General features: G+C 22.0%; 7 protein-coding genes across 7 annotated transcripts; 2 read left to right on the forward strand and 5 right to left on the reverse strand. All coding sequences in view use genetic code 6, as the record gives it.

Moving 5' to 3' along the window:
• Positions 1-89: 89 nt before the first annotated feature.
• Positions 90-4,209, reverse strand: TTHERM_00475170 (hypothetical protein; the record flags this gene model as incomplete). Its single annotated transcript, XM_001023999.2, has 5 exons — positions 2,371-4,209; positions 1,870-2,309; positions 983-1,814; positions 170-427; positions 90-116 (listed from the first exon to the last, which is right to left on the reverse strand). The coding sequence occupies exons 1-5, from the start codon at positions 4,114-4,116 to the stop codon at positions 90-92; spliced, it is 3,303 nt and encodes a 1,100-aa protein (XP_001023999.2). The 5' UTR covers positions 4,117-4,209.
• An 817-nt stretch (positions 4,210-5,026) lies between these two features.
• TTHERM_00475180 (ankyrin repeat protein) lies at positions 5,027-6,172 on the reverse strand (the record flags this gene model as incomplete). The annotated part of the gene is made up of 1 exon (XM_001024000.1): positions 5,027-6,172. One exon carries the CDS (start codon positions 6,170-6,172, stop codon positions 5,027-5,029), a length of 1,146 nt encoding a protein of 381 aa, XP_001024000.1.
• Positions 6,173-6,617: 445 nt separating this feature from the next.
• Positions 6,618-7,893, forward strand: TTHERM_00475190 (hypothetical protein; the record flags this gene model as incomplete). Its single annotated transcript, XM_001024001.2, has 6 exons — positions 6,618-6,774; positions 6,826-6,864; positions 6,925-7,345; positions 7,400-7,541; positions 7,600-7,726; positions 7,826-7,893. The coding sequence occupies exons 1-6, from the start codon at positions 6,720-6,722 to the stop codon at positions 7,891-7,893; spliced, it is 852 nt and encodes a 283-aa protein (XP_001024001.2). The 5' UTR covers positions 6,618-6,719.
• Positions 7,894-8,828: 935 nt separating this feature from the next.
• On the forward strand, positions 8,829-9,584 carry TTHERM_00475200 (hypothetical protein; the record flags this gene model as incomplete). Its single annotated transcript, XM_001024002.1, has 1 exon — positions 8,829-9,584. One exon carries the CDS (start codon positions 8,829-8,831, stop codon positions 9,582-9,584), a length of 756 nt encoding a protein of 251 aa, XP_001024002.1.
• Positions 9,585-9,847: 263 nt separating this feature from the next.
• On the reverse strand, positions 9,848-11,087 carry TTHERM_00475210 (transmembrane protein, putative; the record flags this gene model as incomplete). The annotated part of the gene is made up of 3 exons (XM_001024003.3): positions 9,848-9,940; positions 10,001-10,979; positions 11,059-11,087. 3 exons carry the CDS (start codon positions 11,085-11,087, stop codon positions 9,848-9,850), a joined length of 1,101 nt encoding a protein of 366 aa, XP_001024003.1.
• Positions 11,088-11,619: 532 nt separating this feature from the next.
• Positions 11,620-12,012, reverse strand: TTHERM_00475220 (RNA polymerase rpb8; the record flags this gene model as incomplete). Its single annotated transcript, XM_001024004.1, has 1 exon — positions 11,620-12,012. The coding sequence occupies one exon, from the start codon at positions 12,010-12,012 to the stop codon at positions 11,620-11,622; it is 393 nt and encodes a 130-aa protein (XP_001024004.1).
• A 580-nt stretch (positions 12,013-12,592) lies between these two features.
• TTHERM_00475230 (tubulin-tyrosine ligase family protein) lies at positions 12,593-15,221 on the reverse strand (the record flags this gene model as incomplete). The annotated part of the gene is made up of 9 exons (XM_001024005.2): positions 12,593-12,617; positions 12,670-12,814; positions 12,877-13,129; positions 13,191-13,347; positions 13,402-13,889; positions 14,108-14,353; positions 14,435-14,551; positions 14,788-15,050; positions 15,137-15,221. The coding sequence occupies 9 exons, from the start codon at positions 15,219-15,221 to the stop codon at positions 12,593-12,595; spliced, it is 1,779 nt and encodes a 592-aa protein (XP_001024005.2).
• Positions 15,222-15,387: the final 166 nt, after the last annotated feature.

Below are 15,387 nucleotides of genomic sequence, written 5' to 3' on the forward strand. Positions count from 1 at the left end.
TTGTATATGTTGTAGTATGTTCCTTATAGATATATTATCAAATTTTAACTTGAAAAAATTAATTAATAATTTAAATGCAATTTTTCTAATCATTCATAAATTTTCTGAGAGGATTCCTTTATTATAAAAGTAATTTGTTTAAATATTCAAAATAAGATGAAAAGCTTACGATGTCATTTTTGCGCTACATTTCTACTTCTTGTAACTGTAAACTTAATTGAGACTTTAGTATTTCTATTTCCTTCAGACGATTAAATAGGATTTCTATTTCGTCATTTTTTTCTTACAGATCTCTTTAGAGTCTTTAATTTTCTAAGATTGATAACGAATAATCACTTTCTAGGTTGCATATTTTTTTCTTAAGAGAAAGAATTTCATTTTATAATTATTCCTTTTATGTTTCACTATTATTATCTCCTTAATATTTCTATAAATAATAAAAATGAAATAATATTAATTAAAAAAACAATTATTTTATATTGAATTATTTGTGCCTATAAATATACATTTTAGTATAAAACATATTTTTTAATTTGACTACAAAAAAATAAAATTTATAGAAAAAATGAAGAAAAAAAATAAGAAATAGCATAAAAGCAACCTACTACTTTTTTGATGAAATAAAAAATATATTTAGTTACTCAAGTGTTTATCTACAAATACAAATACTTATTTTTTTAGATCATAGTAAAAAGCAAATTTTTTTGTATCTCTTTACTCTTTTATGGGGGAGATTGGGAGTAGCTACCTAGTATTTTCCATTTGGACGGAATCAGTACTTAATACTGATTTATTATTCATATGTTATTTTGAATGAAAATGAATAGAGTACTAGGTAGCAACCCCTTAGTTAATGAAATTTTTAATTTAAAAAAAGCAAATAATAATAAGAAAAGGCCATTTTAGAGTAGGATAATTAAGACACAAGTACTAGTAAATTTAATTAAGTGAAATAAAAAATAATAGAATAAAATAATCTTACTATAATTAAATTGTTGTAATAAGATTCAAGCTGATTTTTAAACTCTTCTAGCTAAAGAAAACTTTCGTTTTCAATTTTTTTTACTTTGAGCTTCAATTTAGCATTTTCTTCTGATTTTTATTTATCTGATATTTATAATTATTCAATGTCTGATTTTAATACCATAATATTTTCTTAATACTTTCTATTATTTTTTTCTTCTTTCCTAGTTAATTTATTTAATAGTTCCTCTTTTTATTCTAATTACAATTATAGATTTTGTGAGGTTAAAGTTAACTTTTAAGTTTATTGCTCTAAAAGTTAGTTCTTTGCAGAAAGTCCTTCGTTTGTTAGTCTCAGTTAAATAATTTACTGCTCTAAATTCTACTTTTACTTTTAATGTTCAATACTCAAATCATTCACTTTAGAATTTTTTTCTAAAAAAGCTTCAAATTCTTCTTTGATAACTTTATTTTCTTATGATTTCTAATCCAAATTTATTTTTAATTATTCAATTTCTTCAAGCTGATTTGAGCAAGTAGATATAAGATTATCTAATTACTCTTATTGTTCTTGAAGTCTTTTTGCTTCTACTTTAAATGAAAATTAAAGTTTTTTATAATCTTCTTCCTCCTATTAAAGTTTGTCAATTAATTTTTCTTTCTCATCTAAACTGAATGCTTGTTGATTAATTTCTTTAAGCATTGCATCTTTTTCCTGTTCTTTTTCCATTAGAATATTATTAATTTCTACTATTTTATTGTTAAACTAAATATTTTTTTCAGCAAGTTAGGAATTTCTAATCTCACAGCTCTTTAGTTACCTCTAGCAATTCTAAAGTAATTCTTTGTTTCTAAAATAAATATAAAAAAAATAAAATAAGATTAAAATTAAAAATTAAAATTTACTTATTAGATTCCTGCACTAGTCTATCAAACTCATCTGTAATACACTTTGTTTTCTATATAGATATTTCATATGTTCTTTTGAAATCATCAAGTTATTTTTTGTAAAAATTTTCTATGTTAGCTATTTACTATTCAGTTTATTCTATGTATTTTTAATGTTCTTCTGTTTATCTTTTGATTTCTTCATTAATTAAATTTAGCTGCTGCTTATGTTATCTCCTTTCTTCAATAATTTATTAATTTTTAGCTTCCAATTCAATTCTAATTGACTAATTTAACTCGAGTTTTTCTTTCATTTATGCATCTTAAGATGTTCTAAAGTAATCTCTGCAATAATCTAAGCTATTTTGAAGATCTTAAATTTACTGTTAAAGTATCATATTTTTCTCAATAATCTCTTCTTTTTCTCTTCTCTCTTGCTCAAGCTTATGGGAAAATATCTATATTTAATTAAAAATTATAACAAATACAATTATAATAATGTTATGTAAAATAATTTACTGATTCTGTACGTACATCAATTTACTATATTTTTTTAATTATTTACAACAACTATTCATTTTTTCCTTGTTTATGAGCCTCAACCTCTAGCTGTTAATGAAGAAGCAATTCTTGATTTCTTAATTCGTTTTAAATGTTTAAATCTTGTTAGTTTAGCTCTTGAATTTTTAAGTGCTGTTTTAGTCTTTCAATTTCATCTTTATAATAGTCTGTTTGTCTCTCATAATGTTCAATAGTTTCCTTTAGATTTTACCTGGAAAAATTAAGTTCTTATTGTAATAGTAGATTTTCATTTATAAATATTTATAGATCGCTTTATCTTTAACTTTCAAAAGCTTTGAGAGCTTCTTATTGCCTATTTTTTTGATCTAATTACTCTTCAATTTAATTTTCTTTTTTTGAAAGAGACTTAGACTTGAAAAGTTAATTTTTATTTTCTTTTTCTGCATATTTATCTTAGAAATTTTAATTATCATATTGAATTTTAATGTAAGATTGGTCATCTGAACATATTTATCCTTAATTGCTTTACTGATCTGAATTTTATTCAATTTATTTTTTATTCACAGAAGATGTTTTCCTATTTTAATCTAAGTGATGACTAAAATCAGTGTTAAACTAAATAAAATCTTCTTTATTATTTTTATAATTATTCCTGCATGTAGACTTTTCATGAACATTATTAATTGGATCTTTAAATTATAAGTTATTTGTTATGCTTTTTGTTTTTATTGTATTACGAGCAGTATCTATGCTTGAATCTTAGAATTTTTGAGGACTCTCTAATTAATTTTAAACATTTTTTTGGAATGTGTATTTTCCTTAAATATTTTAATCACTTAACCTGAGATTGCTTGATATACTGGAATCAACTGTAAACTTATCACTGTTAATCTAATTATTCTCATTATCATAATTTTCAATATATTTTTTTTGTAAGTTAATAAGCCTTTATTCTCTAACATTATCTTAAGAATTCTCTAATAAATTTGAGCTTTTGTTACTCAATTCTTAGGATTCATTTTTTGCAGAAAATGTTTCGAATTATTGGAAGTAGCTATTATTTTTTTGATGCTTATTGTTTCCATTTTAAGTATTTTAGTTAAAATCGCTGACTTATTTGTATTATTATGCATTTATATGAGGTTTTGAAGTAGGACTTAGTTTTATTGGAGAAGGCTTTTTTTTATTTACTTCAACTAATTCCTTTTTATATTCCTAATTATTCAAGTCAAAGTCTTCCCTTACCCTCTCTAGCTTTTACTAAAACTAAAATTGATATATATTTTATTATCCTTATTATGCTTTATCATTTTTCTAAATACTTTTATTATTTTGCACAAAATCGTTACTATTATTTTATAAAATATTTAGGTTTTTCTGACTTTAAGACCCAATATTTTATTTGCCTAATCCATCAACTACTTCAGTAAAATTAACTGATTAATTTTTTTGTGAGCTCAGAGATGATTATGACATATTTTTAGCTAAACTATAAGTCTTATTATGCTGCTTTTAGCTAAATGAAAAAGGCGAATTCTATTAATCATCAATTTTTTATCGAGAAAGGGGAGAGCTTTTGGTAGGTAGACTATTGTTTGATATCTATATATTTTGGCTCTAAATATTGATTTTCTATTATTATTACTAATTATCTTAGGGATGACTCTCTAAATTTGTTTAATCATCATTTCTTTCTGTCTAGAAGTTGATGATAATCTCTTTGTAATAATTTTTAAAACTCATTAGAAATATATACTACAAATATATCTTTGATAGTTTATTAATTTCTTATTTTATATCTAATGATTTAATGATTAGAATTATTAAGAAATTTTATTTTTTAACAACTATAATTTACTTGTTAGAAATAATTTGATAATTAATTTAATTCTTATTAAAAATTTCAATGGTAGTTAGTTGTTTTCATCTTCTTAGTTTTTGTTTACTTTTTCTTATTCAAATTTAATTCTTTTTATCATATTTATATTTTAGCTTAAAAAATATTCAAAATTTTAGAAGTCAATTAATTATTAAATTTAATAATAAAATATCTTTATAATTAAAATAGTTTACTTTTAAAATAATTATTCTATTCCTTTGGATAATAACCCCTCTTGAATACTATCCCTTTTATAAAAAATGAAAATTTGAAATCATTTTTGAAATTTAGGGTTGTAACAAAATTTGGTGATAATTAACCAGAACTTACAGGTTTTCACAATTATTTTTTAAATTATACAATTTTAAATAAATGAGAAAAGGATAAATAAAAATATCCTTAGTAACTATTGAAAATACTACCCTCTTTCCTATACTACATCAAATTTATACCATATTCAAAATAATTTATAAATAAAATATTTTATATTGATTTATTATGATATGATTAAATAACATCATTTCTTTTTAAGTAGAAAATATATCTTTAAGAAATTCTGTATTTTATCTTATTTGGTCTTTTTTTAGTACTTATTGATTTACATCAAATAAATAGCATACCATAAAAATGAATACACTTTAAAAGTTATAATGATAGCTGGAGAAAGTTAATAAGTAAAATTAAAATAAAACATTTATTAATTTATTAATTTTATAATATTTGTTTATATATTATTTAATAAATATATTATTTACAAATCTTATTATTCAATTTTCATTAATTTTTATTGTTGATTTGATTTTCTTTGTTAATAATATTACATGCTTAACCTGATTCATCTTTATCAAGATTATTGGATGATTCATCTTTATTAATACTATTTGATGATTCATCTTTATTAATATTATTGGATGATTCATCTTTATTAACAGTATTTAATTTACAATTAATATTCTCTTTTAACTATAATTATTAATTTTCACTATTTTCATCTTACTATGGATTAGTTAAATGCTATATTAATCCATTCTATTGACTATTTAATTAAGTTTATTACAAATTATTTTCTTGCTTATTTTAGGTGTTGTCTTACTAAACTTTGATGTAATCTGAGTTTGGGTTGAATGTGAAAGCTCTGTTTGGATGTAAAACTTCTGATATTAAGTAGAAATTATTTGATTTACAAAGAGGACACTGTATTATTTTTTCTGCATGACAATGCTGATGAAGGGGTTATCCACAGCAATTTGAATATTTAAGAAACCCAGTATTTTAAAGACATATAATGCAACTAATTGGTTCACCATAAAGTAAAATATCTCTATTTTATAGAACTAATTCTTCAGGCATTTAAACTTCGTAACGTTAATGCAAAAGTGTTTTTAGATCAGGAACCTACTTGAAAGCATCTAGATTTACCTCTAAAAATTCTTAAAAATTATTTTAAGCAATTTTATCTTGTATAAAGTCATTTGCATCTTTAGAATCATACTTTATTGCTAGTTTTATGCAATCCATAGCTGAGCAATCCTTTTTAAACAGTTATAAACCACCATATTGAAATAAAATTTTCAGGCAATCAACAGTATCATAAACTGCTCCAACCATAAGAGGACTATGTCCAGATTTTGTTGGCATATTCATTATTTAAATATATTTTTCTATGTTATTTTTATTTTTTAAATAAGTTAACTAAATCAAAAACTCTAATATTTTAGATGATTTAAAGAAAATAGCATAATGAATAGGAGTCCATTAATTGCCGAATGTAGATATCTCCTCTCCTGGTTCAATCTAAAATAACCTTATCATTTTCCTAACTTTTTCTAAATCATTTCTTTTAATAGCATGGTATAAGTTATTTTTAATAGATACATGCTGCTAATCAGTCATATAAAGAGGTCTTTCGTTATTGTTCATCTTTCAAAATAATAAATAAATAAATCCTATAATATACAATTAATTAATATTAAAATCAATACTTCAAGTTATTAAGAATACAAACTAAGGTGATAATTTAAATCAAATCTTTTTTAATATGTGTCTAGACTTATTGATTCTTTATCAAAATCTATAAAAATTATGTATAAACAAATATAATTGAGGTAGAAAGCAAAAAAAATATATTATCTATCATTTTGTCTCTTTTAATTATTTTTATTTAAAGAGATAAAATATTATATCTTTCAATTATTTAGACCGTTTAAAATTATTTAATTTATACTTTATAAAAAATATTTATTTTATAATAATAAAATATAAATGTAATTGTTAAAGATTAACATTTATTTTAATTGAAAATAATATTTATTGGATAAAGAAAGATCAAATTATTTTAATAAATTTAATATTAGTAATAAATTACAAATTGAATGGTTTTTATTCAACAATAAATTAATCTATTGAAGGTATTTAATATTAAATAATTATAAAACCCATTAAAAAACTTATAAATAAATAAATATTAATGAGTGTAATTTTAGGTTAAGAAACTAACAATTCTTTCTTGTAAAGCTCATAAGGTAATTGAATTTTTGAAGTTGTAGAATTCAGTAAAAATTGAAATATTATAGGTATTGAGTAGACATATAGTGTTTAGCTTAAAAAGCCAAGTAAAATATCACTTAAACATTTTCTAGTTATAATTTATCACTAAAATTATAAATGTATAGATGTAGACCCAAAAACATAAAGAGGCTATTATTTTATGAGGACAGATGATATAGTCGGAGCTTCTCCTTGCAAAAATAGGTTTGCAAGCTCTTGTTAGAGAAAGACAAACCCTTTGATGCCCGAATATAAATTACCCTCACTTAATAATCTAAATTAATCTTAACAATCTATAAATACAACATTCATTAGAGATAGCTTGAATGTCAAAGATATAGAGGGCACTTCTGCTAAGCCTAGAAACTGGAATTATTAAAGGAATAAAGATCCATACACAGAAATTGAAGGAAGCAAAACAAGACAAAGAAGAATACTTTCAAAACCTAACTATTAATACGATGTATAAGATATCAACAAAGATGGTATACACAAGAGAAATAGATCTACAAATCCTTTAGAACCAAGATATGATATCCCATATGAGTAAAATTTGAATAATATAAAATATTTATAATTTGACCTAAAATAATAATTTAGAAAAAACTATGGATACATAGAGGGGACTGAATCAATTACAAAAAAGCCTAAAATATGTTTTAAGTAAAGGCAAAGCAATTTTAATAGGGATATTGAATTAGCTTGGGTTAATTCAGGAAATGAAAAAAGATATTTTATGGATGTAAAATTATTTTTAAATTACATCTTAAGCTAAGTTATCATAATTTAATTAAAAACAGTAAAGAAGATAGTTAAAAAACCCATTAAATATTAGCGATATTGAAGGAACTTCTACTGAATAAAATAAATACAAATTTAGTACCAAAAGACATATCAATCCACTATGTCCAGTTTATAATTTCCCAGGTAATATTTTTAGAATTTTACATAAAAAAGTATTTTAATAGAATGAGTTTGTAACTTAACAAAATTGTTTATAAATTTTATATAAAATTATCAATTTAGGACATTCAGAGAAATTAAATTCCGAAGATTTTATTAGAAAGCCTCATTACAAGCATTAATAGATATGAAATATATTACATTTTATTCCTAAATTACATCTCAAAATTTTAAATTATATTGAGATTACTTGATAAGAATTTTCATAAAGAAAATCTTGAATAAATAAATAAATTTAATTATATTTATACTACATAAAATATTAATAGAATTTGTATTTATTTTTATCAAACTGGTTATTCATGATCTTAAGTAAAAATTGTTAAAGTTATTTTTTTTAATTTATCAATTAAAAATTAGTAAGTTGATTAATTTAAGAGTAGTTTTTAAAAAAAATCTTAAGTAAAAATAATCACTTATCAAATAATTTATTGCAAACGAAACACTATTCTTAACCAAATAATATTTTTTTGTAATTATCAAAATTAAAAAAGCAAATTAGATTAATTTAAAATAAGGTTTTGACTTTTAAATTTATCAACATTCATTCTAAAAAAGTACAATAAAACCTATTTATTTTATTTTATTTGATAAAAAATTTTAAATCTTAAATTATAAGAAATTTGAAATAAAAAAACCTTTATTTACTTAATTATGATGATATTTTTATTGTTTAATTATTAAAGCAAATATATTTTACCTGTTGGTACTAACAATTATAATTCAAATATATTTAATGAATATTTTTGGTAATTAAAAAAATTAAAATATTTTTAAATATTAAACTTACAAAAGGTGATAATAGTGTTTTTGTGAATAAACAATTGTTTATTTATTATAGAGAAATATTTGTTTAATTATAAAGCTATGACTTTATTATATTATTAATAATATATAATTAAATATTTTTTATTAGATTTTACCAATACTGTTCTTAAAATTTGTTGTAGGTGACAAAAAAAAATAATCAAATCCAATCTAACTCACAAAGTTGAATAATTTAATTGATAAATTAACTTTCTAATTGATTGAGCAAATTAATAAGACAAACAGCAAAAAATTTAAAATGGACAATAAAAATAAATAGGATATTGTAAATGAAAAAGAGGATTTACAGAAAAATATTCAAGATTAAACAGATAACCCAGATGTTATTAATTAAAAGAAATCAAAGAGATTTAAAAAATGCTTAGAATGTGATGAGTATTATGAAATAATTGATAACAAAAGCGATCATAATTGTATTAGAGCTTTGAGAGAAAGAATAGTTTAGCAACAAGAATAAATAAATAATATGGTGACTAAAGAATAAGTAGCTGAGATATTAAAAGGATATGTTTCTTAAGATTCTTTCTTAAACTTTATAAGAGCAACTGAGAAAAAATTTTCTGAGCTTTTCCATAGCATGAATAGCCATGAGGAATTACTAAATTAAAATAAAAAATAAATTACCAAATGTCCTACAGGGCATTTACTATAGTAACTTACGGGACAGAGATTAGTATCAGTCACTTGTGATATATGCCTAAAAAGGGCTTTGGATCGTGGAAATCATACTTAAAGATGCGAAGTATGTAACTTTGATATATGTGCCTCTTGCGAAAGCATAATTTAAAAAACTAAATGCAAAAATGGACATGGATTAAATCCAGTCAATCCTAGCGACTATGATTAGCTTTAATGCAATAACTGTTTAAAAGTTTTTTCTAATACAGAATCGTATTCTTTTAGGTGTAAATAATGTGATTACGATCTATGCCAAAAATGCATTTAAATTAACACAACTAAAGATAAAGAAAAAAAAAGTTTACTATTTTTTTGATTTTATATTTGTTTACATATAATATCATATATATTTAATCATAAAAAACTGATTAAAAAAAATTAGTTTTTAGACTCAAAAAAAATTTTACTTTAATGAAAAACTCTCTAAAAAAGCTATATAGAATATTTTATAAACAAATATAAAACAATATTGTAAGTAAAGTAGATAAGTAGCTTTAAGCTATAGTGTATGTGTATGTATATTAATTAATTAGTGAAGTATTTATATATCAGATGATCAAACTTAGATTGCCATTTATTTCAATTCTTTTCAAGACTAACATAGAAGCGTGAGCCATTTGAGATGTCTAGCTCTTCTTTTATGCTAACACTTTCATCAACAAGAATTTGGATCTTTTATAAAAAAATAATTTAATAAATTGTAAAAAAAAATTATTTATTATTTTTATTTACTCTTTCTTTTACTTTGTCAAAAATAGCAGGAGTGCATCTATCTAATAAGTATTCTTCAAATTATTAGTAAGGAATTCTGCGTTCAGTTTGTACTACCTTGACCAAGTTATTAAAGAATAGCTATGATTCCTCTTGTATGAGCATTTCTTACTTTGACATACTCAATTATGAAATATTTTGGTCTGAGTATTTAGTATTATATACGTTTTATTATTTTAATTCTAAATCTATCTATGTTTGCTCTTAAGCTTCCTCTCCAACTACTTCTTATATTTCATCTTTACCATTTTGTTAAATTTACATTTAATTCTGTAGCTCAGTTGGTTATTTTTCACTTGTCAATTCACCAAAATATTTATTCTTAACGAAGATCTCTTCACTATTATTAAGTGAGTTTGTCTATCCTTAAACTTTGAAAATAAAAATTTTTGCAGAAGCTACTGCTAAAAAGCAAACAAAACAAATAAAGACAAAAAGTATTATTTTCTTGAGAGGACTGCTTGATTGTTTGTTTTGAGGTAAAAAGCTTGTTTTACTTATCTATTCATTAGATGCTTATTCGCTTTTTTAACTACTTGCATTTAGTTCTTCCTTAATGCTACTTGTACTTAATCTTTTGCTAACTGAGCTTTCTTTACTTAGAATACCACTTCTCTAAGACAAAGAATCTTCTTCGATGATAGAATAATCTTATTTGCTCAAACTACTCTTTTTAAGTTAAGATTCTTCTAGTTTATCATTTTTGTTGGAAAATCTGATTTCTGATTTGGCTTATTCACGCTCAGATAAGTGTGAACTTGCTGAAAGTTTCTTCTCACTTAAAAATGAACTTTTTGAAGTACTTTCTACAAAACTTCTTCTCATATTTGTAGTGTCCCCTAAAATTTATGAGGATTTTCCAAAGGATCTATGAGACAGTTCAGAAATTTGAGCAGGACAAGACTGACGTTTTTTGCTTTCATTCATAAAGCTCGGAATTCTTAAATAGTTTAGTAAATAGAATATTAAAATATAAATGCTTTTTTTTTTATTAAAGGATAATTATCTTAAGAAATTACTGGTTTTCGTCTACTTGAAGGAATGACATTTACGAACAAGCTTGAGTCTTTTCAAGATAAGTGTGAATTTTTTGTTTTTTGGTTTATGTTTTTTTATTAAAAATTATTTGATTATTTGTAATTTCAAATTTAAAAACTTAAAATTAGCAAGCTAGCTAAAAAATCTGAGCGGGAACGATAGTAAAATAATAATAATAACTGCAAAATAAAGAAAACACGATATTTTTTTTTGATTTTTATGTGTAGATTTTTAATAAAAAAAGAGTTTATTCTAGAAGCATTAAAAGCTAATATATAGTATTTAGAAAACAAATTTTTAATATTTAACATCAATATATAATTAGAACAATAAATAAGTAATAAAAATAATTAATTATCAATTTTTAAGAGCTTTAAGCTTATTATAAAATAAAAGCAAAATGATAATTTTAGATAAAGACTAAAATCAATTTAATTTATAATTTTTTAATCAGTTGTGATAGAATATTTACATAGTACACATAAAAAAAGTTTATATATAATTTTAAAAGCACTTCCAAATCAATTAAGAAAGTTTTTTATTCAAATTTATCTTAGTAAAATATAGCAACGAGTTTCATTTTTTATGCTTTAGCTCATATCATTTAATTTACCTCTCATTTTCATAACAAGACCTCCATAAGAAATATATATGCTTTAATATTAATCTTATTCTAAATCAATTTTAAATATCTTTCCATACATGGCATAAGAAAAGCTCTTTTTATACTCTGGTAAAAATGATTGAGTGAGAATAACCTAATATTTTTTGTCTTGTTCCATAGGGAAGAGATCAAAATTGATATCTATCTCGATTGATAATGTTTCATTATTCAAAATTACTCTCCAAGTTCTAACATATTTAGGTTCTTTTATTATATTTGATGCTATGAAAGTATCATCAACTAAAATAGCATCGCTAGTAAAATCTGTCATATGTGTAATATTATTCATTTCAAATTAATTTTTAGCTTTAACTTCCAGTAAATATTAAAAACTTTAGTAATTCTTTAAGTATATAAAAAATTTGTTTAGATATTAAATTTCTATTGATTGTATCCTAAGACAAATAATTTTTATTTTAGCAATGAAAAGAGACACTTTATATTAGATTTCTTAAAAGATTAAAAATATACAATAAATAAATTATTTTAAATTATATTTCAAATATTTTATCATAATTAAATTCTTAGTTATTGTAATATCTTATTTAAACTTTCTGTTCAAAAATATTTTATTTTTTAAATTTTTGATCTTGTAAATTTACAATTTTTGAGATTATGTTTTAATTTTAATCATATGTTAATTACTGATTATATACAATATATATTAACTTAAAGCAAATTTTACATATTACAAATAATTTATATGTTAGAATTCTTTTTTTAAGTTTAACTTACTAAAAGTTTATTAGATGATTAACAAGTAAAAGAGTGCTTGAAAAGTATGTATAAAATATATTTAATGAGAAAATAAATAGTCAATAAAATTAGTTTATTAATTAATTAAAAATAAATCATATTAATTATCCGATGAGCTCCCTTATTTAATAAATATTTATAAATCTTTAATATCTTAAATAATTAATATTACCATAAATTTTCATAGCTATTATAGCCTTCAACAGGATAGTCAATACTACTAATGTAAAATAAGGATTTACTTTTATTGGAAATAGATTCACTATATGAAGTACTAGCACTAAATATCTTATCTATTGTAAGTCTAAATGCATCATCTTAATTATTTAAGTAAATGAATAAAAATTTTAATTTGATTAATGATAGTTTGTTAATTTACTCAGCATTCTGGGTATTAAAGTGGATAATAGTTAATTAGATTCTTCAAGACATGGATTTGAATTAATTTCTATCAAAGATACTTCACCTTACTAATCAACCATAAAGTCATAGCCAAATATTTCAAACGTGTTATTATTTACTCTTTTTGTTAGCTTTTTTTCAGCTGCTGTCATGGAGTACATAATACACTATTTAATTTAGTTGAGAATTTAATCAAAGCTTATGTTTGGTTTTTATTCACTGAGAATATCCTAAATAAGTTAATACATAACTTAACAAATAAACGGATTTCAAATAATAATAAAAAATTACTTTCATTTATTTATAGGAAATTATATTGCCATTTTCATATTTTCCATAATTTTAAGATGTTTTTTAAACTGCATTATTGGTCAAGTGTATAAATATATTGTTTAAGTTTTGTGAGTCTAGATTGTAAATCTCTGATGATAATCTTATGTAGCCTTCTCTAATTTTTAATGTAAATTAAAACTTATAAAAAAGTAAGCTAAACTAATTTTACTTAAATACATAATATTATAGATCTTAATCAATTAAAACCCATATACGCATATCAAATTTTCTATTAGTAATTAATAAAGGATTTTCTAGATATTTTTAAATTATTAACTATTTCCCTCCAGCAATTTTTTTACTTTTATTTTACAAGTTTTTAGTATTGTATTGTTCATATACTTGGCTTTATTTATAATTTTGAATGATGTCATTTTCGTTTATTACTCCCAATTTTATTAATTTTTCTCTAATTAAGCCATTTTTTCCATAGCCTTGCATATAAGTCATGAATTATTCTAGCTTATTAAATAGTTTTATACCTCTTCCTCTATTTGTATCAGTAGGTTTAAGGAGCCATATATTTTCTAATGCTGTAGAGTTTTATACAGTCAAAAAAAGATCAAAAAATTCATCTAATTCATCTGTAAGACTTTCTGAGTCTAAGTTTAGCAAAAAGGAAGAAGGAATTATAAATTATGCTTATTCATCAACTGTCTACAAATATTTATAAAATAATCTAAATATGAATGCAAATGAAATAAAATTTTCTTGAAAAAATAGATTATTCATTTTTAAATTAATTAAATATAAATAAGCCTAAAAAAAACTCAAAGACATTCTCGGGATTGATTACATCAAAAGGAAAAAAATAGAATTTATTTTTTTGGGATTTTAATTTATATCTTAATTAAGTATATTAGTTGATTGCATACCTTTGCATAGTAAGTTAAATTTGTAAATAATTTAGCTTTTGAGGAAATTTCAGAATGAAATTATATATGATTAGTACTTTGCTTCTTAGTTCCTATTTTCGTTAATTCATCGTAATGCAGACCACTGCTTGTAGGTTTCCATTTAAAATTCCAACTAGTAGAATTCTACTTCATTTCTGTTATCCAGGAACGTTTCATTAATATTTTTTTTATGAGCTCAGAATTATTCCCAGGTTCTACTACGTACTTATTTATTTATTTCCAGTAAATTAATTTAATATTTGTAGTACAGTGTATATAAAAATAAAAAGTTTTTTATTATTTTACTGTAAACTATGCTTTTGTAGAAGGTTATCTTAATAAAAGCAGAGAGTTCATTTTGTTTTATTAATCTTTAATTAATAACGGCTTAATCTAATTATTTCTTGATTTAATCCTAAATTCCTTAATTTTTAAATGAAAATATTTAAAGAAAGAATCAGTTTTGATTGGAAATCAAATCAACTTAAATACTACTCTTTTTTTACTTTAATAAAAAATTGATATTGCTATAATTAAATTAGGTAGTTATTGTTTTTAACATCAGTAGAAAAGAAATAGATACTAAAAACTATTTTTGTTGTTATTAATAGTCTCTTTTATTTCTACAAAAAACATCAACTGAATTTATTTGTATTTACCTTTTTGCTATATTTTAAATATTTTGTTTCTTCTAGTTCAGCTTGTTCATCCTTGTTATTATTTATCTTTTCTCTAGATTTATTAGCTTTTTTCATTCTTACATCATTAGACGTTTGTAAGCGAAGTCTTGCCAAGTTTTCTTTGTTTTTATGATATTTAAATAATACCTCTACGTTAGACTAAAATTGTGATTCATCAGTATAGTCATCTTATTTATTTTCTTGTATGTTAAAATACAGATTATGTTTAGATCTTTCATTTTCTTTTTATTGTTTAATATAAAATTCTCAATAGTTTTAGAACATCAAATCAACCAATAATTCAATAAGAATTTGAGAAGTATTTTACATGTCTTTAAATAATCATTGCTTTGAACAGTTGAAATTTATGTATACGGTTTTAATTTTAAGGCAGAAGAGCTTGGTGTGTACATTAAAAGTTTCGAAATGAGAAAATAATATATCGATAAAATGTTTCTTTCTCTAAATTTAAACTATTTAAAAAGCTTTGTTATGAAATCTTTTTAAATACACTTACTTGATAATAAAATAAGTTAACTATATTTTTTTTTTATTTATTATAAAAATAGTAAATTCTTG

The sequence above is a fragment of the Tetrahymena thermophila genome (genome assembly GCF_000189635.1).
Source record: "Tetrahymena thermophila SB210 genomic scaffold scf_8254403, whole genome shotgun sequence".
NCBI classification, from domain to species: Eukaryota; Ciliophora; class Oligohymenophorea; order Hymenostomatida; family Tetrahymenidae; genus Tetrahymena; species Tetrahymena thermophila.